Below are 26213 nucleotides of genomic sequence, written 5' to 3' on the forward strand. Positions count from 1 at the left end.
GTATGTGTATAGCATCTGCCTCCCTCCTGGTAATCAGGATCAGGTGATGGCGTAGTCACGTCTCTTGCCTGCTGAGCCCCAAAGCACCGTAAGGACCCAAGCAGTTGGGTGATGGTTGGCTTCCAGCTTGATGGGCTCACTGCTGGGTCTCCCTATTTCCCCCTTTTCAGTTTGTTCTGCTTTGGTTTTTTGTAGGGAGGGTCTCACTGTATAGCTCAGGTGCCTTAGAACCTGTGATCCTCCTGAGTGCTGGGAGTACAGTTGTGTACCCCCAGGCCCATTCTGTTAGAAGTACGGTGTCGGAGTCAGCAAAGATTGAAGGGGCAAAAACCCAAGGGCAAAGCATAGTAGTAAGTTGTTAGTGTAGTGAGGTACAGCCCTGCTTCACTCTGCAGATGAGCGTGCTCTCAGGACAAGGTCTGAGCTTCTGGGAAGTGTCGTCCCAGGCTGCCCTTCCTGTACTTAGCTGCTGCTATTCGAGTCTCCTGTGGCCTCCACACTCTGTGGCTCCGGAGTAAGATAGTGAGTGAGGAGACAACGAGCTTAAGAAGCTCAGTGAAGCTGTGCCGTTTCCCTACGAAGGCCTTCTGTCTAAACGCGCGGTAACAGGGCCTCAGAAGGCCTTCTGTCTAAACGCGTGGTAACAGAACCTCTTCTGTCTAAACGCGTGGTAACAGGGCCTCACATCCAAACTCTTGACGGTCTGCCTCACTTCGAGCTCTGGATACCTCTTTTGAAAATACAACAGTAATTTTATCTGGACTGTTTTTAGTCTATCCCGGTTTTTTGTTTGTTTGGTTTGGTTGGTTTTTTGTTTTTTGGGGGTTTTTTTTGTGTGTGTGGTTTGTTTTGTTTTGTTTTGATTGTTTTCAGTTTTTCTGAGACAAGGTCTCTCTGTGTAGCAATGGCTATTCTGGAATTCCTTTTGTAGACCAGGCTGGCCTCAAACTCAGAGAGAGCCACCTGCCTCTGCCTCCTGAGTGCTGGGATTTAAAGGTGTACACCACCACTGCCCAGCTAGTCAAACCTGTTTTTTCTAATAAGTTTGTAATTTTAAAAATTAACTGAATTTAAAAAGAACTAAATTATGTTTAATGTAAATTTTTATTTGTCTAGGCAACAGTCCTTATTCCATGTTCTCGCTGCTTATTCTATCTATAATACGGTAAGTTGGTCCATGCCTGCCTCCTGCTTGACTTTGATTCTAGGGAACTAGACATTCTTCCTGGCCCTCTACCTAACAAGGCACTTGGAGGCCCAGATCTTCATGCCGATGCCTCCATGGCCCTGTTAGCTTTGGCGTGCTTATAACTGCCATGTTGACCCCAGAGCCTTCGAGCTGATTTGGAAGTAGAAAAACCTAGGTACGAACCCAGGATGCTAGTTCGCTTTCTCTCCCTGCAGAGTGTTTTGTTTTGTTTTATTACATTTTTGTGCTCTTTGGTTTTCTTTTTTACGCATGAAAGACTAAGCAGTGCCTGTAGGCGTGTCTGAGCTGGAGCAGTGGCCTGCGGCCTGCCGGCTCTCTTGCTCCTGACAGCCAATGCTCCAGTCATCTCGTTTATCACCTGTTAGAGGCCTACAAGGAGTGGACTAAAACTCAACCCTATAGCTTCAGGAACACAGGGACAAGACGTGGAGGTGGGAGTCGGGAAGGATCAGGCAGCATCTGGCAGCATCTGCACACTCGGTGAAGTGAGGATTGATGCTCCCTCCACGCTGTATTGCAGGGTCAAGCAAAGGACAGTTTTAAATGCAGCTCGAGGGGTTTCCCCACACCTGTTCACTCTTGAGCACAGTTTATTTTTGTATAGGATAGGCCCTAATGCTGTAGCTGTTGCAACAGTTATTTCTAGAATTGTCCAGTAAAGCATCGAAGCATTTTGTGGTATTTTATAGATTAGCCTTTCCCGTGTCTGTGTTCATGGAATTAGCTTTGAAGCCTGCAGTCTTCTCCCTTTCTTAGGAAGTCGGGTACTGCCAAGGGATGAGTCAGATCACGGCCTTGCTCCTCATGTACATGAACGAGGAAGACGCCTTCTGGGCCCTGGTCAAGCTCTTCTCGGGCCCCAAGCACGCAATGCACGGTAAGAAAGCCCTGCATGTGACAGTAAGTACGTAGGGAGTGCAAACTGGCCTGTGAACTAACTACAGCACGTCGGTCCCTGGTCATAGTTTGTTAATCATATATTACTCATTTTCCAGGGGTTTGAGAATTGCTAATTTCTTCTTTCATTTTTTTCTTTATTAAGTTTTTCTATTCACATTGAATTTTCTTTGTCTTTTCCCCAAACTGTATTTCTGGCATTTTAAAATTCTTTTATTCATTTGCCCTCTATCAAAAGAAGTTAATTTAGGTTTGGAAGAACTTAGGAAAATCTATATTAGGAAGAATAAAAGGAAACCTGTTGCCCAAAACACTTGCTGTTCTAATAAAATGCTGGATGTGTTGATATATAACCTCGTTAAAGAATATTAATCAAGGAACGAAACTTAGATATTTAAAGGAAGGAGCATAATAATTAAGGAGTTTTAGATTTCAGGTGTGTTTTTCAGTGCTGACTGCTAGCAGCAGACTTAAGACGCTGGAATAGCTGAGGGTGTCTCTCAGTGATGGAGCGCCTGTGTAAGCATGTGCAGGGCCCTCAAGTCCGTGCCCTAGGACTAGTTAGCAAAGACAGATTAGTTCCTCTAACAGTGAACCACTTATGCGCACTCTGAGTGTGTATGCTCAGTCAGTGGGGAGTCTATCCCAGGAATGCAGAGGTAGTGTCCTCTGTAGTTGTAGGACATGGTACATGCAGCAGGCTCCCTGTAAGAAGGACAAGTGTTGCCATCTCCTGAGCTGTATTGTATAAGAAGACTCCTTGACTAAAGTTCATCTTCATCATCCGTGTCTTTCTGTCTCTGACCTTCCTTCCTGTATGAGTGAGTGTTTCCTGCATCAGGAGTAGGTTAGTGGGTGGTGATATTGTCCTCCGATTTTTGAAAATGGGATTTTCTTTCAAATCTCTTTGCTGCCTCGGCTTCACCAGTCGCTGTTACCAGCCTGTCTTTAAACAGTGTTAACTGGACAATCCTGTCATTTGTCCTTACAGTGTAGTTAGGCTACTTCTGTGGGTAACTTTGTACTTGAGAGATAACTTGTCTGTGACTGAAGTCTAGCTCGCTCTTTGTGATTTCTGGGTGAAAGTGTAGCACTTGTAAGTTTATAGAGTCAACCTAGAACTGGGTCGAGAGGAATCTAAAGTACTGAGGCCAGGATGTCACTGGAAAGTGAAGAGTGTTAGGTAACTGTAGCATGTTTAAGGTGGTTCTTGCTGAAGTACATGGACTTTTTTAAAAATCAGATTTTTCTTGAAAATTTTCTATCTCCCATTGCTGTCAAATTGACTGTGAAAGTGGCTCCAGTGGAGAGATAAAGATCTTTAAATAAAATCATTTTACTGTAAAAACTTATTACTAAGCAAAGGACAGAATCTTTGGAAATTTTTACACACATCTTCAAAACTGGAAACAAGTTGTGAATGCAGTGTTCTGCTGCTGCGCCCTGGGGTTCCTGACACCCACTGGAAGCCATTGTTTGTGTTTTAGTTTCCCTTCCATTGCAATGACAATTTCGAATTCTGTGTCCTTTCATTGCCAGTACCAAGCTACATCTTACAAAACTGTATATGCTTTTTGTTAGAAAATTTACTAATTAAGTGTATTAGGATCCTTCTTTACATTTTCTGGTATGCTTAGAAAACCATTGGTTTTTAAGTCACACGTGATGTGGAAGAAATCATAAACTCTCAGGTTAAGCAAATATGCGAAACTGAATGAAAGCAAAATAGACTTCATTAAATCTATAAGACAGCTTAATTTTTATAAGCTCTTGTCAATAATGAATATCTAAGGAAGATGTGTATGACATACATTTCCCTGGTTTCTTAGAAACCCGAAAGATATCTATTAGAATCTCCTAGATGTGCCTAGAAGCTGGTTTGAAAATAGTAATTGCAGAAATAAAGTCCATTGAATATATATTCTTGAAATGGATTATATAAATATCTGAAAAGGAACTTATGAATAAAAATTGTTATAAATTCAGTGAGCTAAATATACAAATTAGCACCAATTTACCATTTACAATTGCTTCCTAGACGCCCTACAGATCACGATGTATTATTATCTGTAAGTCTTGGTATAACTTAAAGTGCCTGCATGTCTTAGCTGATGATGGTGAGAGAAGAGTGGACTGGCGGTCAGGATGGAACCGCTTAGGAGGGAGCCGGTCAGCATTGAGAACGGAGGAGTCAAGAGTGGATTCTGTTTCTTTTGTCTGGTGCTGAGACTGGGTTTCTCCTAATTAGGAGCTGTGTTTTCCTGTAACAGTTTTACTAAGTGAAGGTGGTAGTTAGCAAACAATACCAGCTAACAGTTTCACTACCCAATGTTCGAGGGACACCATTTCCATGATGGGGAAGAAGAAGGCCAAGGTCGCTTGGGATGCTATTTTCATAGCTACAAATGAAGTATGTTACATTGTGAAGTTGGGGGGTTGTTGCTACTGTCTCTGAAGGGCTGTTTTTTTGTTTGTGTTCTAGGTTTTTTTGTCCAAGGTTTTCCTAAACTCTTGAGATTTCAAGAACATCATGAGAAAATTCTGAACAAATTTTTGTCCAAACTTAAGCAGCACTTGGTAGGTAGACGTCACTGACGGACAGCTGCCCCCCGAGAGGGAGGACAGTCACTGAGTTAGCCTACGTTCCCTGTCCCTTGTTAGCTCACTGTGGACCTAAAGAGCGTTAGATTCATAAAATCTAGTATTAACATATATACTACCACAGTATTCGTAGATTCAGAATACTTCTATAAGCTGATAGGTACTAGTAATAACATTTTTACAAGTGTGATTCCCCATTATTTTGGAGGTTTTAAATTTATACAAAAACATTATAAGAATTACAGAAAACTGATTCCTTGTGAAATATCTGCATGTTTTACTTTAAAATACAGTGCAATCAGACAGTTCACTATGAAGAAATAGTTACAGTTTTATTATGGTGGCACACTTTTTGTGATGATTTTTATAAGGTAGATTTGGGGATTAAAAATGGGACTAGAAAAGCAGAGAGCGTTTGAGAGGGTTTGCCTTGAAAAGGCTCTGTGACCTTTGACGTAGCCTCCAGCGCCCTTCCCCGTACTGTTGCTATTTTGTTTGCTACAACTCAGAAATGATGAGGTCTTTCTTTGTCTTTTAGGATTCTCAAGAAATCTACACAAGTTTTTACACAATGAAATGGTTTTTTCAGTGTTTCCTTGATCGAGTAAGTACGGTTGGTAGCCCTGAAAGTTGTGAAAGTGGCAACCCAAGTGAGAGGGAGCCCTGGCTCACCCCAGCTTGCTTTGTCTTCCCTGCAGACTCCCTTCAGGCTGAACCTCAGGATATGGGACATCTATATCTTTGAAGGAGAGCGAGTCCTTACTGCTATGTCTTACACAATCTTGAAACTACACAAAAGTAAGGAAGCCTCTGGCTTAAAAGGCTTTATAAACTCAGGGCTTGTTGTGATGCTGACTGGCCTGGCCTCCCGCTGCCTCAGGCTGTGCTTTCTGACTGGCCTGGCCTCCCGCTGCCTCAGGCTGTGCTTTTAGCAGGGTTGGTTTTGTTTTTGTTTTTTGTGTTTTTTTTTGAAAACTACTAGTCTTTTTAAGTGTTTTTTTTTTTTTCTTGAGAGTCAGCAGAGAACTCCTGCTTCTCTCTCAGGAGAGAGACACTACATCAGAAAAGACCTTGGGCTCCTCCCTCCAGGTGCCAGTTCTGCCTTCACACTCAAACACTAGAATGCTGAGTTTAGTGTCACTGAGAATATTCTTCTCAAGTGTTAGTTTCCACTGGGACCCTCATTCTTTTAACTGATCTGTCTCCTAGGTAAATGAGTGGGAAAATGTCTTGTTACTGTTTATTTCTCTAACTCTGGGAGAACTTGAGTGTCAGGGTCTCTGGAGTAACAGGGACAGATGCATCAAGTCTCTCCCTGCATAAATGCAGGTTTTCAAAACAAAAACTAGAGGCTTTTTAGTCTTCAGTTACAGTATTTCAGGAGCTCTGTTGGTATGATGTGTTGGACCTCAAAAGCCAGCAAATGAGGTTTTCTATCATTTTCATTTCAAACTTAAGCCTTGTAGCTCTATAGAGGTATGGCTCATGGATAGCCTAGACCTTAATGTTGTGTGTCCCCCACACTTACTGTGTACCCTGCCCTCGTACGTCATTCTTAAATGATTTGTTCAGCATTCTGAGTTGAGGGCATTGTCAAGTTTACGATTTGTGTTCCTGCTGTTCCTGGCCACACTCGGTGCTCTCGGTGAGACTGCCTGGTCACTGACTTGAGTGCAGTGAGCACAGTAGAAACTCATTAGCCGCACTTCCTCTGAGATGAGACCTCAGTGTTTGTGACTTTCCAGGGAAGCTGTCAGAAATGTTGTGTTCGTGGCCAGCATACAGGCTAACACACCGACACAAAGCATTGGTGACACAGCTCCTTTCTGGAGTCCGGTTGTGTCGGCCCTGGGTGAAAGCCCCTTTCTCCTTCTCTTCTGCTTCTCCTTCTTTCTTTATATCACTACTCTTGACGTCGGTTATAAACAGGTCAAAATATACTAAAGAAGTGTATCTTAATTAAATAATAATGTAATGGTCCCCGGACAGCGAACGTGGACTGTGTGTTGTTTCTTTATAGTTCTCCTCCCTTTAAACTATTTACTTCGTCTCACTCTTTACCCCTTGAACTTTGAGCACAGCAACTACTTTACCTGCCAGTAAATTGTTAAACTGTATAAGCTGTGGAAATTGTTAAACTGTATAAGCTGTGGGAAACCCTGCCTGCTGTTCAGTCTGTTTCCTGTTTAAGAAGCAAAGCTCTCAGGTGTTCAGTGGGTTTTCTGTACCACCATATGAAGAAGTGTTGAGGAACACGGGGCACAGAGATGTTGCTCTCGGGCTACAAAGTTTCTCTTAGTGACAGAATACATTTTGGAAGTGTACTGTGTGGATTGGTGAGCATAGTTATGTATAACGTAACTGAAAGTTACTAAGAGCAGATTTTAAATGACTTCCTCCACAAAAGTAAGTATGCTTGGTGGTAGATCTAATAGTCACACTGAAGTAGTCATTCCACAGTGGGGAACCTGTATTAAAACACTGTAGTTTGCCATAAGGTTTCATACTACGTCATTTGCTGATTAAAAAAAAATAGATAACAATACAGAAAAGGAAAAAGGAAAAAACAAAACAAAACAAAACAAAACACTCTCTGGGTGCTTAACAGCTGAATATAGCCAAAGACTTTTTTCTGTCTTTATTTCTTCCTGATTGCTTTAAAGCTAGTATTACTGGAGATTCATCACACAATGGTTCTAAATGGGAAAACTGGAAACAAATGTAAATGCACGTGATTGGACTAAACAAGCACTAATGCTGCTCAGTTACGCCTCTGTTAATAATAGCTGAGAAAGAATGTGCGTTTGCTTTTCAATAGAAGAGGGAAGGTGAGCCCAGACTGTGCACTTGTATTGTGAGTTGATGCCCATGGACAGCCATGAACATAACGCTTCTCCTTGTAAGGTATGGGACTGCTAGCTAAGGTAGTGGGTGTCTACTTTCTCCTCTCTGTCTGTAGTTTGATTTTTTTTTCCTAATAAAATTAATTTCCTCAGTAGTAATAATAAGGTTAATAATCTGGTTTTGAGGGAAAGTTTCTAATACTAAGTGTGGAGTTAAAAAAGGCTTGTCAGTCTGAGATAGAGTTCTAGATAGTCTATGAGATAAATAAATGTTTATTGACTCCTAGGAGCTCTTGCTGTAGATTACTGTTAATACCAAGGCATGGTTACTCTTAAACCAGTGAGAAAATACTTGGTCATGTACACCTTTCTTCTCCTACTGGTTTTTCTAAGGTCAAAATATTATCCTACTGAGTTTTAATGATGTCCACAATGTGAAATGTAAGGTGTGTGTGTGTGTCCTCTTTAGTACCCTTTTTAAAAACACACTATACTCAACTACAGTCTATCTCTCTTCAGCCTAAGTAGCACTGTTGACCGGCATTTACGTTTCTCTCCTCCTTTCTCAGAGCATCTGATGAAGTTGTCTATGGAAGAACTTGTAGAATTTCTTCAGGAGACTCTCGCCAAGGATTTTTTCTTCGAGGATGATTTTGTAATAGAGCAACTTCAAGTTTCTATGGCAGAACTAAAGCGGGCAAAGTTAGATCTCCCAGAGCCTGGTAAGAAGTGCCTTGGTGCCACTCATCAAACTCTAGATCAGAGGACAAGACTCAGTTACCACTGACTTTGTTGTTATTAGGATAAGCATATACTTGGTGATAAGGTGATATCAATTAGTGTCTAACCAGCTACTAGAGGATTTGCTTTCTGTTGTTAAAAGCAGTTGACAGTGTCATGCCTTGGCACGATGTACTTGATCACATCCACCCACATCCATCCGCCCACCGCTATCACCCCCCTCTTTCCCTCTGGTGCCTACTCTCACCTCCTCTCCATCTTGGAGTCTTTCTGAAAAGCTGCTGTTATGAATTACCTCCTGGCGCAGTCAGTGTTGCTTAGATTTACAGATATGTAGGGTCATCCTTGGGTGTGGTGAGGGGACAACCTACCAGCAGCCATATCCCCAAAGGATGGTGCATCTCTCTCCTTCAGCCGCCATCAGCTGCTGAGGGTAGGACCTTGGGACCCTTCCTGCATCTGTATTGGGATTTTGGCTATAAAAGTGTTGTCTCTGACCAAAGTTAAGAGCAACACAGATCTGTGGTATAGAATTTAAAAGGGGATTTACAACGTGATCATTTAGCAAAAATAAAAAACAAGAAAGCCAAAACAATGGGTTTGCCCTTAGGGCTGGTAACTTTGGTAGTCATGGGCTTTTGGCCAGATTTATAGATACAGGTATAAAATCCATCAGTGCAGCAGGAATCATAGCTAATAGGAAGGTGATTGGCTACTCCGGTATCTGCCGTGACACCATTGTAACAGTATTTTGCCAGGCAGGCCAGTGTTGTAGCCCTCAGAGTCCAATGCTGGGTGAGACCCTGTTTCCTCCTCTCCCCAGTAGCCTGCACAGGGCCTTCTGTCACTAAATAAGCTATCTAAAAGAAATATACTTTCCTGGTTAATCAAGGTTGATTCTTTGTGTCCTGGTATTGAAGTATCTTCAACAACAGGGTCTCACCATCTAATTATGGTGGTCAACCAAGAGGAATGCTGACGGCCTGGGCTGCTGCCGGTGGTTCTGGGACTGTGCTGGCCAGTAACTCATAGGGAGATGTTTTGTGCCTGTCACTGAAAATTTCATCTAATAACCATGTCTGCTTTTCTTTCACATGTAAGCATATTGATTAAATGTAGCTCTATTAAAACTGAAATTTAGAAATTTGATTGACAAATAATAACTAATTTGAAAAGGCAAACAATAAATACTTTACACTGATCATCTTGTTTGCGGAACCTAGGGACAATAGTGGAGAAGTAAGCCCTCAGGAAATGAGGAAAGGGGCCCAGAACAGGCATCACCACAACGGAGTCCAGCCATTCCCAGCTCTGTGCAGGCCTCTGCGTGGAGATAAGGCATGTGGATACAGCCCCACCTAGTAGGTTTCCTGCTAGGAACTTTGCTGTAGATTTAAAACCTGAAAAGAAAAGTGTTTTTCTTACTCCGGGAGAACAGATTGGAAAGACAGGATGTTCATAAGTTGTAGTGAATGTAAAAGGAACACTTACAGAGGTAGGTATGGGATCCGTGAGGACTTCTCAGGACCACTGAGAGGTGAGAGGGAAAATCAGGAAATCTAGAAAGGTTGGAATAGCAGCCATTTTTAAAATTTCAAGTTCTGACTGTATGCTACTTGACCAGATTATCATGTTCTGGAAGTTAATTAATTTTTGCAATTTTCTCGTTGACTGTTTTGCTCTAGCAGATAGTGTGGTAAGGGATCAGGAAAGGGGAAGATGTGGATGGTAGATGAAAAGCAGATCAGTTATTCATGCTAACTGGGTTTAGCATTTCCTGATCATGCGCCTCATTTGATGTTCTTGTAAGAAAGGAAGCAGAATTACATTCATGAAGAGTTGTTTCCCCTCAGGAAGAGCAGGCTGCAGTGCTTTGACTTAACCGAGGACTTTAATCAGCACTTGAGTCCTGGGGTCATTGGAACCGACAGGAACGCCCCTCCTCACAGTGGTAAAGGAGTTGAGTGTGGCCTTGGGAAACTGTGGCCTTTGCTGAGTGAGGTCGGCCTCCCTGCTGAGGGTAATGGTACCCATTTCCCTCTCATTCTCCCCTGGGGCAAGAAGTATTTACAGCAGCAATTACTATACTCTCCCCAGTGTGGCATTTGTTTTTAAATATCTCACCTATATTGATGGAGAGTTTAAGGCACTTTCAAATAAAAGATACATGTAAAAAGAAGAAAACACATGCCTCACAAATACATGGTGACACAAAGTGAAACCTGTGGAATAGATCAGGATGGTAGCTGCTTACTTACCACCTAATTAACAACTAATGTTGTTCAGAATGCCACTATGTGTCACGTATGTGACATATGTGGCCCTTTCCCATTTACTTCCTATAAAAGTAACTAGAGTTGTTCTCCTGATTTCATAGGAGTAGCAGTGATAGTTTGTAATATATTTTCCCCAGGAAGCTGAGGAGAGCATGGCTGCAAGATAAAAGGAGAGGGTGGGTGACCAGGACCAGAAGCCCTGTCTAGATTCTGCTCCTGGCACATTGGCAGTTGTGGTAGACCGTGGTGAGCTCACCTTGTATCTCTGCAACAATGGCCTCTTTCCCTGAGTATTTCTACTGTGGCAGTAGTTTATTTTCACAATGTTTCTGCCCCCATGGACTCTCGTTGTTTTCCTTTCTGGGTTGTCATGATGACATATGGAATAAATGTGGTGTGGAATAACATTGCATCAAAATGCTTCCATGTCCTACCCACCCTTTAAACTTCTCACACGTGTGGGTGCTTTGCTACATGTATATGCGCACCACGTGTGTACCTGGTGCTTAGAGGGGCCAGAGAGGGCATTGGATCCTCTGGAACTCAGTTACAGACAGTTGTGAGCTGCCATGTGGGTGCTGGAAACCAGACATTGGTCTCTTCCAAGAGCACCCAGTGTTTACCTGCTGAGCCATACTTTCAGTCTCAAAGCCATCCTTTAAAAACATAATAATGATATTCCCGTTGGCTCCTTACACATTACACTAAACTCTATGTTTGCTGGAAGTGTATGGCAGGGTCCTCACAAGTACACGGTGCTGTGAAGTTTTCCATATCTGGGCCGTTTGGTAGAGGAGCTCAGCTCGTTTCTGTGTACAGTCTGAGTCTTAAGTCTGGTATCCTCCTGTAGTTCATGATCTGTGAGCTGTCTGTCTGCCCTCTGTGCATTTTCTGTAGGTACACTCATACAGCCTCCCTCTCTGCCCTTGGTACATTGTCTATAGGTATACAGTCTCTGGCAGTTAAGGAAGTCCCTAGCATACTGTGTATTTTAAATTCTTCCTATAGATGTTTTTCTTTGTGGCTCATATGTACTATACACAAACGTAACCTACACGAAGGGCTCCCCTCTTTGCATTCTCTCCCATAATTTTTGCTGGGGTTTATAAGAGCTTAAATGTTTTTAGTAGATTTGGCTGATTAAGTCCTACACAATGACTGGGTGTCTTACCTACCCGTTCCTCTCACTGTGTACTGTAACTGGGTCAGTTATCTCAGTTAACCTCTGAGTTCTTCCAGTTTCTGTGTTTTTTTGGCTGTGGTAAAATTGTCAACATTCGCTGATACTTAGTTATTTAAAATCTATTCTGTGCAACTGCTGGAGCTGAATCAGCTACAGGAAAGTTTATGAAGTTGTATGTTTTGGAGACGTTGTGAACATTTCTCAGCAGCATCAGTTAAGCTGGGGCCACTGACTCCTGTGCTGACTCCTTCCTTAGGATGCTGGGCAGGTGGTGACGAGCGGCCAGACGCGTCTAGGGAAGGCCAGGTCTTCAAGAGAAAGCCCAAAGCCTTTATTTAGTTGACGGAGAAATAGCTTTTCATTCTCCACTCTCTCCTTCCTCCCCTTCCAGCACTGCGGGGTGACGTCACAGTCCAGTTTTTAGCGGTTTTGCCCATTCTTTATTTGCATTATCAGCTCAGCTTTTCCTAACATCTTTTTGGAATATATTTATTGATAACATTTGCTTTTGTGTTTCTTATGGTCTTTAAGGACAATTTTTCTGCACATGTTTTATTTAGACTTTTAAAATTAGTATTTTATTTATTAAAGTCCAGATTAAAATACCTAGGGCTTTTTTTTATTGTTTTTGTTTCATTTTAAAAAGTTAGATCTAGTAATTTTAACATTTTTCTAAAGAATTTAGTAAATGTTTGGTTCTATTTACAAATAACTACAACTATTTTATTTTCGATTGAGTTTATACATTTATTATATCCAACTTCCTTTCAGCATATCAATGTTTTACATTGGGAACAAATCTTGTGTGGCTATAAAATAACTGATGTCTTCTGGGCAGCAGCTCGGTGGTGCAGCGCCTGCCCTAGCACTGGGAAACAGAGCAACCTAAAAAGAACTCGGAACCCTTCATCCCTAAGACGGTGCTGGGTCTTAATTTTCCTGATGTACCAATGCTATCTGTCTGTGTATTAAAAACTCAAAAGTTCAAATCAGGAACTCATTTACATATGTTAAATTGGTACAAAAAAGGCCAACTGTAGCCAAATCCTCTTTAATATTTTTAATATATATAAATAATAGAAAAAATAGATTATTTAATTAAAAATCCAGTGTCAATCAGGTGCTTGCTTCCTTTAAACTTCTCTATGTTTAAGTCTGGATCTTCAGGTGTTGAAATATGTTGGTAAGTGTGAGGACTGGGGTTATAGTGGACGTGCATTCTGGCATTCTTGAGTTCTTAGCAGTGACCCTAACTGAGCCTGCTCCCACTTTGCTCGCTTGCTCGCTTGTCTGCTCTCTCTGGGTTGGTGCCCTTTTGATGGTTTTACATGAAGCCTAGACGCCAGCCCCACTCTTTATTGTTTACTTCTGGCCCTTCTTTTTGAGGCAACCTAATAGAAATTTGTGTTACTTTATTTATTATTTGGTAGAACCGTGAATGATTTTCATTGTCGTTATATATCATTATTACTAATCTATAGATTATAGATGGGGAAACCTTGTGTTCAAAGTTAAATACTTGTCCAGGGTCATTTTGGCTGATTCTAGGAGTGATTCCAGATCAGAGCTGTTTATTATTCAAAAGTCGCATCTGCTGCTGTGACCAGAGATGGCCTGAGTTTAGAGGGAAGCGCTCTTTGGCATTAATTGCCTTTGTATATACACTTCTTCAGCATTTAGTTCTTGGGCTTCCTCCATTAGCTGTCTCTGAATCCATCCGACCTACGCTTGCACACTGTAAGTTAGTTTACATGCTGTGACTTAGGCGGTGCTACTCACTCAAAGCCTTCTCAGCCTGCCCACAGGACCCCACGGCCCTGGAACGTGCTCACCTGTGCTTGGTGTTTCTGCATTCAGCTGGCCAATCGCTTTTGGTGCTTACACACTCACTAATGTGTGTCCTTTAGGTGCAGAGACCACACCTCAGCATCTTCAGCTCTGAAGGTGTGTCTGGCACATAGCAGGCAGGCTTTTGACGTTCTCTTTGAGATAGTCGAATCTGTATAGAAAAGGTTAGCACAAAACATACTTGAGGGTACTGAGGCATCCTTTCTCGTGTTTGTACACGTCAGTCAGTTTCATTGTATGTCAAACACTGTGTTCTTGCAATGTGGAAGTAGTAGGAGGCTCCCCAGAAGACGGCAGGAGAAGTACTTCCTAAGTACATCTCTGAGTGGGTTCAAAGAGCCACTAATGCCTCCACCCTGTAGTAGAGTGTGGTGTCCACTGGGTGGTGACAGAGACCTGAGTAAGGCCAGAAATGGACCGGCCTGAGGAGACAGAAAAAGAGACCCTTTCACCTTCCTGGGAAGTTACACTACTATTGGCATTTTGGAGCTTTTAAAGAGAAAAATGCTAAACAAACAAACAAAAACAAAGAAGAAGTAAACATTTGTGTTTTGTCCTAAATTGTATTAAGTTACCTTCTTGTGGGTGGGGAGAAGATAGTCAGGGCTTACATGACTGAAGAGAGGGGAAAAGCCACTGATACGATGTCCTCACACAAAGCTCTGCGAGTGCATGGCTGGAGCTCACCTGTGCTCTCAGGAAGGAGGAGGGAAAAGTACACTTCTGACATGAAGCTGAGCAGAAACATCAGAAGGTGCAAAGCCACATTCCTCTGTTCATTGAGAAGGTCTCTGTTTGAAAGCTGTGGCGAGGGGCGGTAAATACTGACTTAGAAACGCCCACATAATGACGTAATGCGTCTGCTGTTATGTGACCTGTGCTTGAGTCTGCTGAGCATGGGTGCTTGGAGGAATGAGGACATAGGGCATGAGTTAACCCAGAGATCGCGTGCGCACGTGTGCGTCTGAGTGTCCACAGATTTACTTAAGTCTACTTTTGTGATAGAAAATACTTAGAACATAAAATCATACTTGGTAGTGACATTTGTTGCTCCTATGAGATGCACACAGTATTTCCTTGGCCCAGTAAAAGTTGCATACTTAATCTTCACTAAGAAAGGAGGGAGGGAGGAAGGAAAAAAGAAAAGAAAATCACCTTTGCTTGGAAATCATGTAGATTTGTCTCCTTAATTTCATTATAACAGAGGTCAGATTGCTTGACAGAGAAGCTGTGGGTTTGGTCTGGCTGCTGGAACTGAAAGGCCTTTGAGCCATCGTTTAGAACCTGCTTCTGAGAGGGGAGCTCTGCTAGATATAAAGAACGCATGCACTGCGAGTGTGGTTGCCCTGCTGAGATTCATGGGAGCACTACAGTTGTAGTGTAGCCCAACAGTCAGTCAGCAAGTGTTTCTGGAAGCCGTCTGCCGATGCCACCGTCATAGCCTGTGCTGGTCTGGATGAGCCTGACTCCTGTAGGCTCATAGATTTGGATGCTTGGTCCCCAGTTAATGGAACTGTTTGAGAAGGATTAAAAGCTGTGGCCTTAATCCTGTCACTTAGAGTGGGCTTTGAGGTTTCAAAAGCTCATGCCAGGCCCAGTCACTGTCTCTCTGTCTGCTGTCTGCACCTTGCTTACCTTGTTTCCACCATGATGATAATGAACTGACACTGATAATGAACTGTAAGCAAAGCCCCAGTAAATGCTTTCTCTTATAAGAGTGGCTTTGGTGGTGCTGTCTCGTCACAGCAATAGAAGAGTAACTAAGACGCAAGCCATGCCTTAAGTATCCCTTAGCCTGGGCACACACAAGCATAGCTTTCTGGCCCAGACACTGAGAGGCCCCTCCCTTGCTGCGAAGGACTCTGGGCTAGCTTGCTTCACTGCTTTTAACATTTAGAGAAATTGATTTTTAAGCACTTATAATCTTAGGAGGCACTTTTCTTATACTCCTGTCTGCTGCCTCCTTATTGAAAAATTGTACTGGAGCAAAAAGGCCATGACCTCTAAAGGTTTTGTGCATTTCATATATTTGCCATGTGCCTTCTGCACACAGGGACCTAATGAGGGCTTGCCATTTAGCAGATATTATATGTTCTATGTTCTATAGTAGATAATTTTGTGGATGTTTTTACTCAGTGTTCCCCACTGTCAGTGTGGGCATGTGCCGTTGCTCTGAAGGAATACGAAAGGGGAAGCCACTGGGCAGTGGGAAGACTTCTTTTGGATTGCCTGAAATTGTGGTTGCAGAGGCTGTAAACTGTCATGTGGGTGCTGGGAATCGAATGCCCGCCCTCTGGAAGAACAGCCAGTGATCTTAACTGCTGAGCCTCTCTCCAGTCTTATCCCCTTCAACCTTACACAGTGCGCAGGGGGATCCACCGGGCTGGAGAGGCGGCTAAGCTGGTGAAGGCTAGACTCACACCAAAAGTCGGTTTTCCTTCCATATACTAATCTACTTACTTAAATGTAAAGTGTGAGGCAAAAACTTTTCTTGTTCTTTATACTGAAAATAAACTTTCCTGCACCTGTCTAGAGTTTCAGCCTAAATCTTTCTCTTGCTTGCAGTTGGATGTCACGTCAATGTGTGTACAAATCTAGTGTCTCAGGCCTTCACCACAGTAGACTGTGGGAAGCGGGTGGGTGCTGGCGTCAGCTTTGGGTTGAGCTCTGTGTCTGCTCCGTGCTGGCCGTGAACCCTTGAGCAACTTCATCTCTGCCTCAGTTTCCTCCCCTAGGAGATCATGAAGTCATGTGCCTGTTGTCAGTGTTGTGTCACAGTGTTGACTGATACACAGGGATTAATTACTTAATGAATGTCAACAATTGTGACTGTTGTCATTGTTGCTTATTATTACAATTTAAGTCTACACCACTATTTAAAGTAACTGCTATGCTATACCTCAGATTATAACTCATCTGTTGAAAAGTTTCTAGAGTTTTTCAGTTAACTCAGGACAAACTACCCAGTCCTCTGTGTTGTGTTTTTGGCCTCCTCATGGGGCCTGTCTGCCTTGTTCAGAGAGAGGGTCTTGTTCTTAAGGGCTCTCCTTCCTGTTCTGCGCCACCTACTCCTGATTTTTAATTGTTTTTACCACTTTAGTTTTCCTGTTTTTTGTTTTGTTTTGTTTGGATTGGCTGGGACTGGATTGGGTTGGAATGCTGGTGATGGGAACCAGGACCTGCCTTCCACATGCTACTCTGCTGCATGTATTTATTGTCTGTGTCATGTAGGTTCCAAGATCACACTTGGGCGCTTAGCTTGGCAGCCTTCTGGGCCCAGCACAACAAAACATTGAATCATTATTTTAAGATCCTGAAGAAATGGATCTATAGCTGCTATGTACCAACTAAAACTTCCTATAAAGAAACAAGCAGTATGAGACTTCCAAGAGTAGTAAGCATAGTGCCTCCACCCCTAGAAAAGAAAGGAAAAGAAGTAACAAGACCGTGGTGAGTGGGGCCATGAGAAAACCCCACCTCCTGCTCACAGCACCTCCTGCAGGTCACAGCCAGGGACCTTATACTCAAGATGTTGTTTTATAATAACAGTTAAAATGCTTTTCAGTTTTTGCAAATGAAATGTTTAAATTTTTCATAGTAATCTGGTAATGTTGTGATAGAGCATTTAAAATACTTTCTGCTAACTGGTCATTTTATTACACCTCCCTCCAACTGCTCACAATTCTCTTAGTTATTTAGAATATAAAAGTAAGTGGGCTGGAGAGATGGCTCTGTCAGGTCCACTGCTGCTTAGGAAGGACTCCAAGCTGACAACCATCTGTAGCCCATAGGGCATCTAGTGTTGTCTTCAGTATCCCAGGCCCCAGGCATGCCCATGGTGCACTCGCACGCACGCACACCAGCCAGGCACACTCACAACTCTTTTTAATTAAATAAATTACCTAATATGGTTTTCATCATTTTTAAGTTTCTTTTTCTGTCTTTACATTTTTAAGTAGGGTATTGTTAGGGTGTCTGTTTTCAGTTAGAGAGTATTTTTCTCTTAGTAAGTTATACTGTGGAAATACCCAAGATAATAACAGTCTGGGGAGGACTTGTGGACCAGAGTAAGATATCAAATGACCTTCAACTTTGACAGATCTGCTTCAAGGTAAAAGCAAAGACTTTACTGATTTCCAAACTGCTTTAGTTGAGATGTGTTAAAATGAAAGCAACGTAATGTTAATTCTCAGCCACCGACCAGCTCTGTTTCCTGAGAGCATCACCTCTGCTTAGAAATACAAGAATTGGGTGTTAGGCAGTTGGTGGCCCTCTCCTGTGAGCTGTCCCCATCTGCACAGGGCCTACTTAGGCTCTGACGTTAGCTCTGTCTTGGTGTCCTTTTCTCTACAATTCGTTTCCTGTTAATGCTGACATTTGGCAGTATGAAAGTGTGTGTTTCTACACACATAAGATAATCTACAGTCGTTCACATGTTTGTTGTCCTTCATTCTAGGTAAGGAGGATGAATATCCAAAGAAACCCTTGGGGCAGCTTCCACCTGAGTCTGCTTGTGTTAATCACTTGAGCAACGGACAAAGAAGTGTTGGCCGGCCCAGCCCCAAAACAAGCAGCAGGAGAGAAGATGGATCGCCTCGCAAGAACCATGAGCACTCTCCTGTCCATCACAGTAGAAACGGCACACCAGAAAGAGCCGGCCAGTCACGGCGGAAGTCCGTGGATGAGGGGAGTAAAAATCTCAAGCATGAGGCAGAGTCTCAGAGAAAACCTTCACCGGGTATGCAGGACAGTTCCAGACACTATAACCATGCAGCTGCTAACCAAAATAGCAATGCAATTTCAAACGTCAGGAAGGAATTTATGCCCAAGTGGAGAAAACCATCAGATGCCTCAGCTATTGAAAGAACTACTAAATATGCCGTCGAAGGCAAAAGTCACTCAGCTCTTCCCGCTCTTCCCGTCGCCATCCCAGGCTCTGCTGAGACCCGATTGCCAAACTCAAGGCAGAAGATGAAGGCTTTGGATGGGGGTGAAGGGAAGCGGGGTTCTAACGCTTCCCAGTATGACAACGTGCCTGGGGGTGAGAGTGAGCATGGGGCATCTGCGGAAGAGGGACCAGAGCGGACTCACCCTCACAGTCCAAGGAAGCACCCGGAGCCAAGTCCCAGTCCTCCAAAAGTACCCAACAAGTTTACGTTTAAAGTGCAGCCTCCCAGCCATGTACGATACCCACCCCAGCTACCAGAGGAGGACCACAGAGCTGCATATCCACCCTCCTACAGCAACCCCCCTGTCTACCATGGAAATTCTCCAAAACACGTCCCTACTGCTCACAGTGGTTTTGTGTCTACACAGATCAGCCCCAGGCCTCAAATTAACCCTTCCAGGAGACCTTACGGTTCCTCTCTTTCAGTTGACACTTCTCCAGAGAAAGCCTACAGCCGCCCAACTCCTGTTGTTCTGCCCTCTAGTCGAATTGAAGTCCTTCCCATTGACATGGGTGCCAGGGGCTACGGCAGTTCGGGGTCACCAAAGAATGGACAGTTCATCCTTCCTCCGGTGGACTATTTGCCAGAGAACAGAAAATGGTCAGAAGTTAGTTACACATACAGACCGGAGATGCATGGCCAATCATGGACTCGGGATGCTCACCGTAGCCACTTAAGCAATTTACCAAACTATGCAGCCTTTCAGCACATACCGTTTCAGGCCCATGGCCTTCCAGAAGTGTCTGTAGACAGTCCAGTGAGGTATAAGATGTCTGCAGCTGTGGAAGATGCCAGTCCTCCTGGGTATCCATATGCAGGGCCCTCACCTTCCGCACATCACTACAGAAATGGAGAGGGACTTTCTGTGCAGGAATCAGTGTTGCTGTGAGCGTGTGGCTGTATTCACTGACAAGAGAATAGAAACAATATGCCCACATTGCTATGTTTATAATTGCCAGAGCAGTATTTTTTATATTGTAAACAGCGTGCGCAGCTCAGTGTGTGTCAGTGATAAGAGTGTGGGAAGGCTTCATCCTCTGCAGAGGCTGCTGAAGAAGAGTGGGTCAGCTGCATCCTGGCTGAACCTTTAATAGGGGACCCTGGGGACCCAGCAGTAGCACGAGGGCTGCACACACAGGGCGGCTCTCTGTGCTGGTCCCTTCGTAGCTCCCCAGACCCGCTCTGTTCCGTTGCTGTTAGAACAGTAGACTACTGACCGCTATAGAGCAGATACTCTGAGGGCCGACCCTCGCCTTTTCATAGACAGACGAGGCAACTGCATATAGGTTTTGTCTTTAAAACCACCTTTAATCTAGATACATAGACTAACAGTGGATTTTTTTTAACCCTTTATCTTTCTGCCCACCCTGCCCAAACATATTTTAACCCAGGTTCTAAACTGAAACTGACTAGAGATGAATCCAGCGCCTGACAGAATGTCATTCTCCTTCAGTTGCTGCCATTTTATCTCCTCCTGAAAGCTAAAGGCTCACCACTTGATGGTGCCTAAAGTGGGTCGGTTACCCGAGTGAGCGGCTGCACAGTGCTCACTGAGTCCCCTCATCTCCAGCAGTCTTGGTGCTGCTGTGCCCCGGGCTCTGGTCTGGCCGGGTGTGAGGGAAGTCAGACCTTGCAGGGCCCCAGGCCGCAGAAGATTGCATTTCACAGTCGTGGGGAAGCAGCTCTAACCATAAGGAAGGCTGCTTCTCACCCTGCTTCCCCTTCTCACAGGCTTTCTCTGGCACTCGGTCTTCACAGAGCACAGTGGGTGGATACTGCTAACACTTACTGGGCCCCGGTCGAAATTGTGAAAAATACCCTAATGATTAATAAGGAATTTTAATCTAGAATTTTGATCTTTGTAAAAAAAGGGGAAAAAGGGTAGTTTGTTTCATACTTTTGGAATTTTTTTTCAGTGAAAAATAACTGAAGTTCATGGTTTTTAAAAAAGGTGATGATTCCTTTTATGCTATCACACACTACTGTCACCGAGACACTGACAAAGTGCTGGGTTCTCCAAGAGCGATGGCGGCGTCTGTGTAGGTGCTCGCCCACCGTTACCCTCTTCTTGTATCTGAATATCAGAAACTAGAAAGTCCAACAGTGACACTCCCCCTGCTCCAAGGTGGGGACTTAAGTTTGTGAGGTACAAGAATATGTTTTCATGAAAGTAACATTGTTTATCTAGCAAACGTGACAATATTTTTATGTATATAATGATTCTAATCTAAGTTAATTAATGTGGTAATGATGTTATTAAGTGTGGAAGCAAATGCAGTATATTAAAGGTGAACACCACACTGAAACTCCCAACTCCTGACAGAATAACCAGGCTCTTGATTTAGATCATGTGGAAGGTGAGATATAAATGTATATAGACATGTAGCTGAGGATATTAATTTCAGTCTTAAAGTGTGACTTGTAAGGAGCCAAGCTGTACAGTTTAGTTCATGATGGCAGCTCTCTGCCTCTTCAGAAAGTATATATCATAGTGGTAAATAATGTAGATTATATATATACATATATATATATATATATGCTATATATGGACACACTATTTTCTTATGTCATCTATGGCATTTTTTTATCTGTATACTTTTTGATGTGGTTGATTGTTTTTAACATGCTAAAAGTAATCCGTGTATTTTGTTCTGTGTCTTCTGTGTGCAGCTTCCCCGTGGCAAGTGTGTCCTGGCCTTGCAGGGCCTGGCAGATGCACCACGGGCTCACCAGCAGCGTTTACCCACGCTGTGCTTCTCTGCTTGCATTTCCAGGGAGACCGTGTTTTGAACCGCATCACCTTTCCTTGGCTTAAGCATTCGTTACTAATGGCAGGAAAGTCTTCCCTTCTATAAGATATATATCTCTGTTAGCTTCAAGTAGGAAATTTTAATTTAAAATTATTTTGCCACTATAAAATTTTATTTTAAATTTATTTTTAAATAAAAGAAATGATAAGAGAAATAATATTGACAAAGTGATTCAAAATCTATTTATAGAAAGGCTTGCTGGGGACATTCCAGGCAGATGAGCAGCCATGCCCCATAACGGCGTGCCCACAGTGGCCGGGCCATGGCTTAGGCTTCCCTCATGGTCACTTTGCCCATTACGTCAGAAGTAAGTGTCTGGGTGTGGTAGTATAAGTTTCTTAAGGAATTGTCCTGCTGACCTGTATCTAACTAATGAACTTAAGGGTCTGGGTTTTTTTTTCTTTTGTTTGTTTGTTCATTTTGTTCATTTGTTTGTTTATTTTGTTTTTAATTATCAAGTCTCACCCCAGACCACTTAAATCCTATCTTTGGTAAAACGCAGGTATCAGAGAAGCATATTTCCCTTGTGTCTCTTAATACTGTCATCTTGAAACTCTCTCTAGGAAAAATGCCCAAGTTGTCTTCTGTTTCTATTGTGGGATGTTTAAAAATGGTTTGTTGTTGTTGTTTTGGTTTCTGAAGACAGTATTGCTATATATCCCAGTCTGACCTTACTGTGTGTTTGAGGCTAACCTAGAAATTGAGGTGGAAAAAAAAAAAGGCCGGGCGGTGGTGGCTCACGCCTTTAATCCCAGCACTCGGGAGGCAGAGGCAGGTGGATTTCTAAGTTCGAGGCCAGCCTGGTCTACAGAGTGAGTTCCAGGACAGCCAGGGCTACACAGAGAAACCCTGTCTCAAAAAAAAAAAAGAAAGAAAGAAAGAAAGAGAGAAATTGAGGTGACCCTCCCTCAGCCTCCAGAGGACTGAGATATGTGTGTGCACCTCCCATCTCGCTCAGCACAGGGTTTCTGTGGGATGAGTTTGATTCTCTTGTTCTCACTGCTGAACTGGTGTTTAAAATTCTTCGCAGGTCAGAAGTTTGGGAACTCAAAAGTGACATCAGGAAAGTTAGGAAAAAGTCCACTGTCAACATTATCAGCTCTCCTCATTTCGAGCTATCTGCTAGTCACAGCTGAATAGCTTTGAGGAAGGAGGTGTGGCCCCCTCACACCCAGACACCCAGACACTTAACCACTCCTGCAAAGCAGATAGAGCCTTCAGTTTGCCATTACCCACTGTGGTCTGCTTTTCAGCCTAGCAATTTGAGCTCTCAGCAGTGAGAAGACCCCGCCCTGCCTTCATTAGAGCTATCAATACTGAGTGGCTAGAACTCCAGGGACTGTGTGGGTTGCTCTGTTTTCTTACTGGAATGCCTTCTCCGGAACTGTTGCGGTTTCATTCTCTGTCATCAGGGCTATTTTCTACAGACCTTGAGCCTCAAAACCTGTTCTACCATTGAAGGAGAGGAAGATTGAAGTTGGCTTACATTTCTACAGTGTTAGGGGCGTAGGAGAATTGGGGCCAACATCCCATCAGAAGATTCGTGAGTCAGTGTAGTTTAGTGTCAAAGCAGCTTGTGTTGGGGCGTGTGGGACTTGAGGATTGGGGATTGACAGGTTTCATCATCGGATAGACATTTGGTTATCCAGAGAGAATTGGTAATTTGCCAGCGTAAGGGACCCAAAGCCACCAGTGAGTACATGCCCCAGAGATGGTGGCCAAGCAGAGCAGTCACCCACAAGGCAGAGTTACTCGTGAGAAAGGGCAGCAGTGTTGTGTGCATCTGTCAGTCAGGTTGTATGGGCTGGAGGCTGGCAGGTCTGCATGGTAGGCTGAGTTTGCTGTCCAATAGCTGTGTGACTTTGGGCAAGTCCCAGTCACCTTCCTGGCCTCACTGTCCTCAGCTGTAACCTGGGCATTTGAGAGGTACAGGCAGAAGAGAAGACAATCATGGTCTGATTAGTTGAGTGACAGGAGTTAACAGTGATAGTGGTTTGAGCTTTGTGTCTGTGACTCTTGTCTTCATGGAGATTCCATTCTGACCCACTTCCTCATGTCTAAACTGAAGGTGGGGTGTTTTTTTGTTGTTGTTGGTTTGGTTTGGTTTTGGTGTTAGCTTTGTTGTTGTTCGGTTGGTTTTTGATTGTTGCATTTTTCCTGTTTCTTAGGATTGAGTTGATTGGTTTGACGTGTTTGGTTCAGTGTCACGCACTGATACATGTTCTCTGTAATTACATGTCACCACACCAGGCTTTAGTGGCCAGGAGGGATTTGACCTTGTTCCCAAGGGATTGAGAGTCTAGTGAGCAGCCCAGGGGCAAAGGCAGTCAACTTGCATGTGATACAAGACAGGCCAGGCAGAGCTGGTGTGACTTGAGGTGGCGCCAGCCTCTCAGGCATGGTGGCTGGGTTGGTGATATACAGTGCAGCAGAGCTGCCCTCAGACGTGGGACTGCAGAGTCTGTTTGGATTTGACACGGGGAGTCCTTGCTGACCTCCTGTCTCCCTAGAGCACAAACAGGAGGGGGCAAGCCCCTTGAAGGTTTGGATGGGATGAGATGGACAGTTACTGTAATGAAGGACAAAGGGAACCAGGGACGGGGAGGAGGCATAGTCTGTGGTGACAGACAATGCTAAGGAGGGATCGCTTTGCCTGCCGGGTTCTCAAGGCTCTCTACAGGTTGCCTCTTGTACTCAGAAGTATTAAACACTGATTATTAAACCTTCTGCGATGCAGCCTTGACTTATTTGTGGGAAATCGCAATCAGAGTACAAAGCAGGGAGATGGAGCAGATTGCACACGAGCATCAACTTGGTAGAGCAGCTGTTCAAACACTGCCATCATGAGCCATACAGGAGGAGCCCAGAACAAGGAAAGGGTCCATGTGCACGAGTGGGGGTGGAGAGGACTCTGCCACATGATAAATGTCACGTGGCAGCAAGCAACGACTTGAGGGAGTTAAGGACCTCTGGTACTGATGAGTGGCTGCAGTCTTGGCAGGTGGCAGAGTCCTTCTGGGATTCAATTTTCAGATGTATGCCCAATGGCAGCCGGCAGAGTCTGAACACAGTTCTCTCTGCTCCATATTCTGAGGGTAGGGCGCCCCGCCCTAGGCTGCTTGCCACCTCTGCGGGGACCTTGGGGGTCAAGTGGTGGGAAAGCACAGGTGAGTAGGAAGACCCTGTTTAGGGAGCAGACAGGAGTGGGAAGGACCAGCAACCATGTGTTTACCTACTTCTGTGGCAAGGACCAAAAGAAGTGGTACCCAGAGCCATGAGTGCCATAAAGCAATCACCTTGGCCCAAAGATGGCTCTCAAGAGAAAAGATGGGACTTGGAGTGGCCATGTGTTGGGTGTAGCCATGAGAACAGGCGGAGGGAGGCTTACAACCATGAGAGGCCAGACAGCTGTCAAGTGCTGATGTGGGTACGGACAGCTGACTCTGAGGCCATAAAGACAGACCTACCGGAGCAGTGTGAAAATGGTACCTGTGAGCAGCACTCTAGTCACCTTTGAGACAGAGTCTCGGTGGTTCTCTGCGTTTGTCAGGTTGGCACAGTGATCCAGAGGCCATTAAGTCTGCACAGTAGCATGAAGTTGGCATGAAGTTAACAAGGCTCTGGGCTTGAGGAGCACGCTTGGGAGCCTCGGGTTTCCCGAAGCCTTGCTAGACTCAGGCTCATGATGTCACAGATTTTCCTGACAATGACTAGAGCATGGGCCCTCAGTGAGACAGGTGGATGTTTCACTAGGGAAGGGGCTAATGTCACTGTTAAGGAGTTTTTTTCCTATTTAAATGAGCAAAATACCCTGTGCAAATGGGCCAATAGTATAGAAGCTCACAAAGATGGACCTAAAACGAAACACTTTTACCAAACCTGCTCCAAATCCCCATCCAACAGAGACCTGAAATGTAAGTGGCTGGCAACAGTGGCGTTCTAAAATGTGGGCATTTCCAGAATCAGAATCTACATATTACATGATCAGGTCCAGCCATACATGTTAAAGGATGTTTTGCGCTGTTCTTTTCAACAGAGCAAAACAAAACAAGAAACCCAGAACCTGAGTGAGTTTGGATATATGACAGGATAGGGTGCGCTACACTCATATAAAGGAATTCTCCTGCTTTTACAATGTGTAGGTAGTTTTATATGCACTGATGGTTTTATATGATACCTGCGTTTTTGCTGACTGATGTCACAGAAAGTGTTCCCTGACTCCAGTTGGCCTGCGACGACAGGTCTGCCTCAGCAGCACGCTCTCAGGACTGGGGATGAGGGTGGCTTAGAGACTGAGCTATCAGGAAGGTTAGGAGACGTTCCTTTTGCAAAGACTTTGAGAGCAAGCAGTGGTTGGCTCACAATGTCCTATAACTCCAGTTCTACATTCCAGCCTCTGAAGTGCATATCCAGGGGCAAGCATTGCATACATAAGACATCTTAATCGGGGAAACACACTTTAAGTTTGGCTTTTAGCATGTTAAAAAGTGATGCCCAGTGACTAAGACTTTGAAAAACATAATAATGACTAAAATGATTTAAAGGCAGATATCTCAGAAATATGAAGACCTTAAAACATTGAGAATCTTAGATCATATATGCTCCATTCTAAATAAACCAGTGTTGGACCTAACAGTTGCTTTTTAAAAGCATGTCTGGGAAGCTGGTCTTTCTAGCACTGGCCAGTCCTGATCAGAAGCAGCAGAAAGGTATTGAGCCCAGAGAGGAGGTGGAGGAGGCCTTCAAATATGACTTGTTCCATATTTTAAATATCAACAGATTGAAGCACAGTTAGTTGTATGTTTGCATTTTATCAAATATGTTTGATATCAAACTCAGGAGCAAACTGTGCATA

At 43.8% G+C, this 26213-nt stretch overlaps 1 protein-coding gene and 1 long non-coding RNA gene across 11 annotated transcripts in view; one reads left to right on the forward strand and one right to left on the reverse strand.

Moving 5' to 3' along the window:
• Window positions 1-25991, forward strand: part of Usp6nl (USP6 N-terminal like) — a 125540-nt gene extending 99549 nt beyond the window's left edge. For 3 of the 8 annotated variants that reach the window (XM_030252265.1, XM_030252264.1, XM_006497570.4), the window contains 7 exons: window positions 1117-1165; window positions 1967-2087; window positions 4590-4684; window positions 5247-5312; window positions 5407-5506; window positions 8121-8273; window positions 18056-24085. In XM_030252265.1, the coding sequence (XP_030108125.1) occupies window positions 1117-1165; window positions 1967-2087; window positions 4590-4684; window positions 5247-5312; window positions 5407-5506; window positions 8121-8273; window positions 18056-19437 (1966 nt within the window). In that variant the 3' untranslated portion in view covers window positions 19438-24085. Of the gene's footprint in view, window positions 1-1116; window positions 1166-1966; window positions 2088-4589; window positions 4685-5246; window positions 5313-5406; window positions 5507-8120; window positions 8274-18055 lie in introns of all 8 variants that reach the window. The other 5 variants (XM_006497569.4, XM_006497568.4, XM_011238993.2 and 2 more) reach the window with 2 other exon arrangements.
• On the reverse strand, window positions 7120-15299 carry Gm13388. Of its 3 annotated transcripts, none has more exons than XR_373973.3 (4): window positions 14287-15299; window positions 13584-13750; window positions 9784-9851; window positions 7120-9692 (listed from the first exon to the last, which is right to left on the reverse strand). It is a non-coding gene; the product is annotated as a predicted gene 13388 (long non-coding RNA). The 3 variants fall into 3 exon arrangements; XR_373976.3 differs by having other exon boundaries at window positions 14211-15299; XR_373974.3 differs by having other exon boundaries at window positions 14175-15299.
• Window positions 25992-26213: the final 222 nt, after the last annotated feature.

The sequence above is a fragment of the Mus musculus genome, chromosome 2 (genome assembly GCF_000001635.26).
Source record: "Mus musculus strain C57BL/6J chromosome 2, GRCm38.p6 C57BL/6J".
In the NCBI taxonomy this organism is placed as follows: domain Eukaryota; kingdom Metazoa; phylum Chordata; class Mammalia; order Rodentia; family Muridae; genus Mus; species Mus musculus.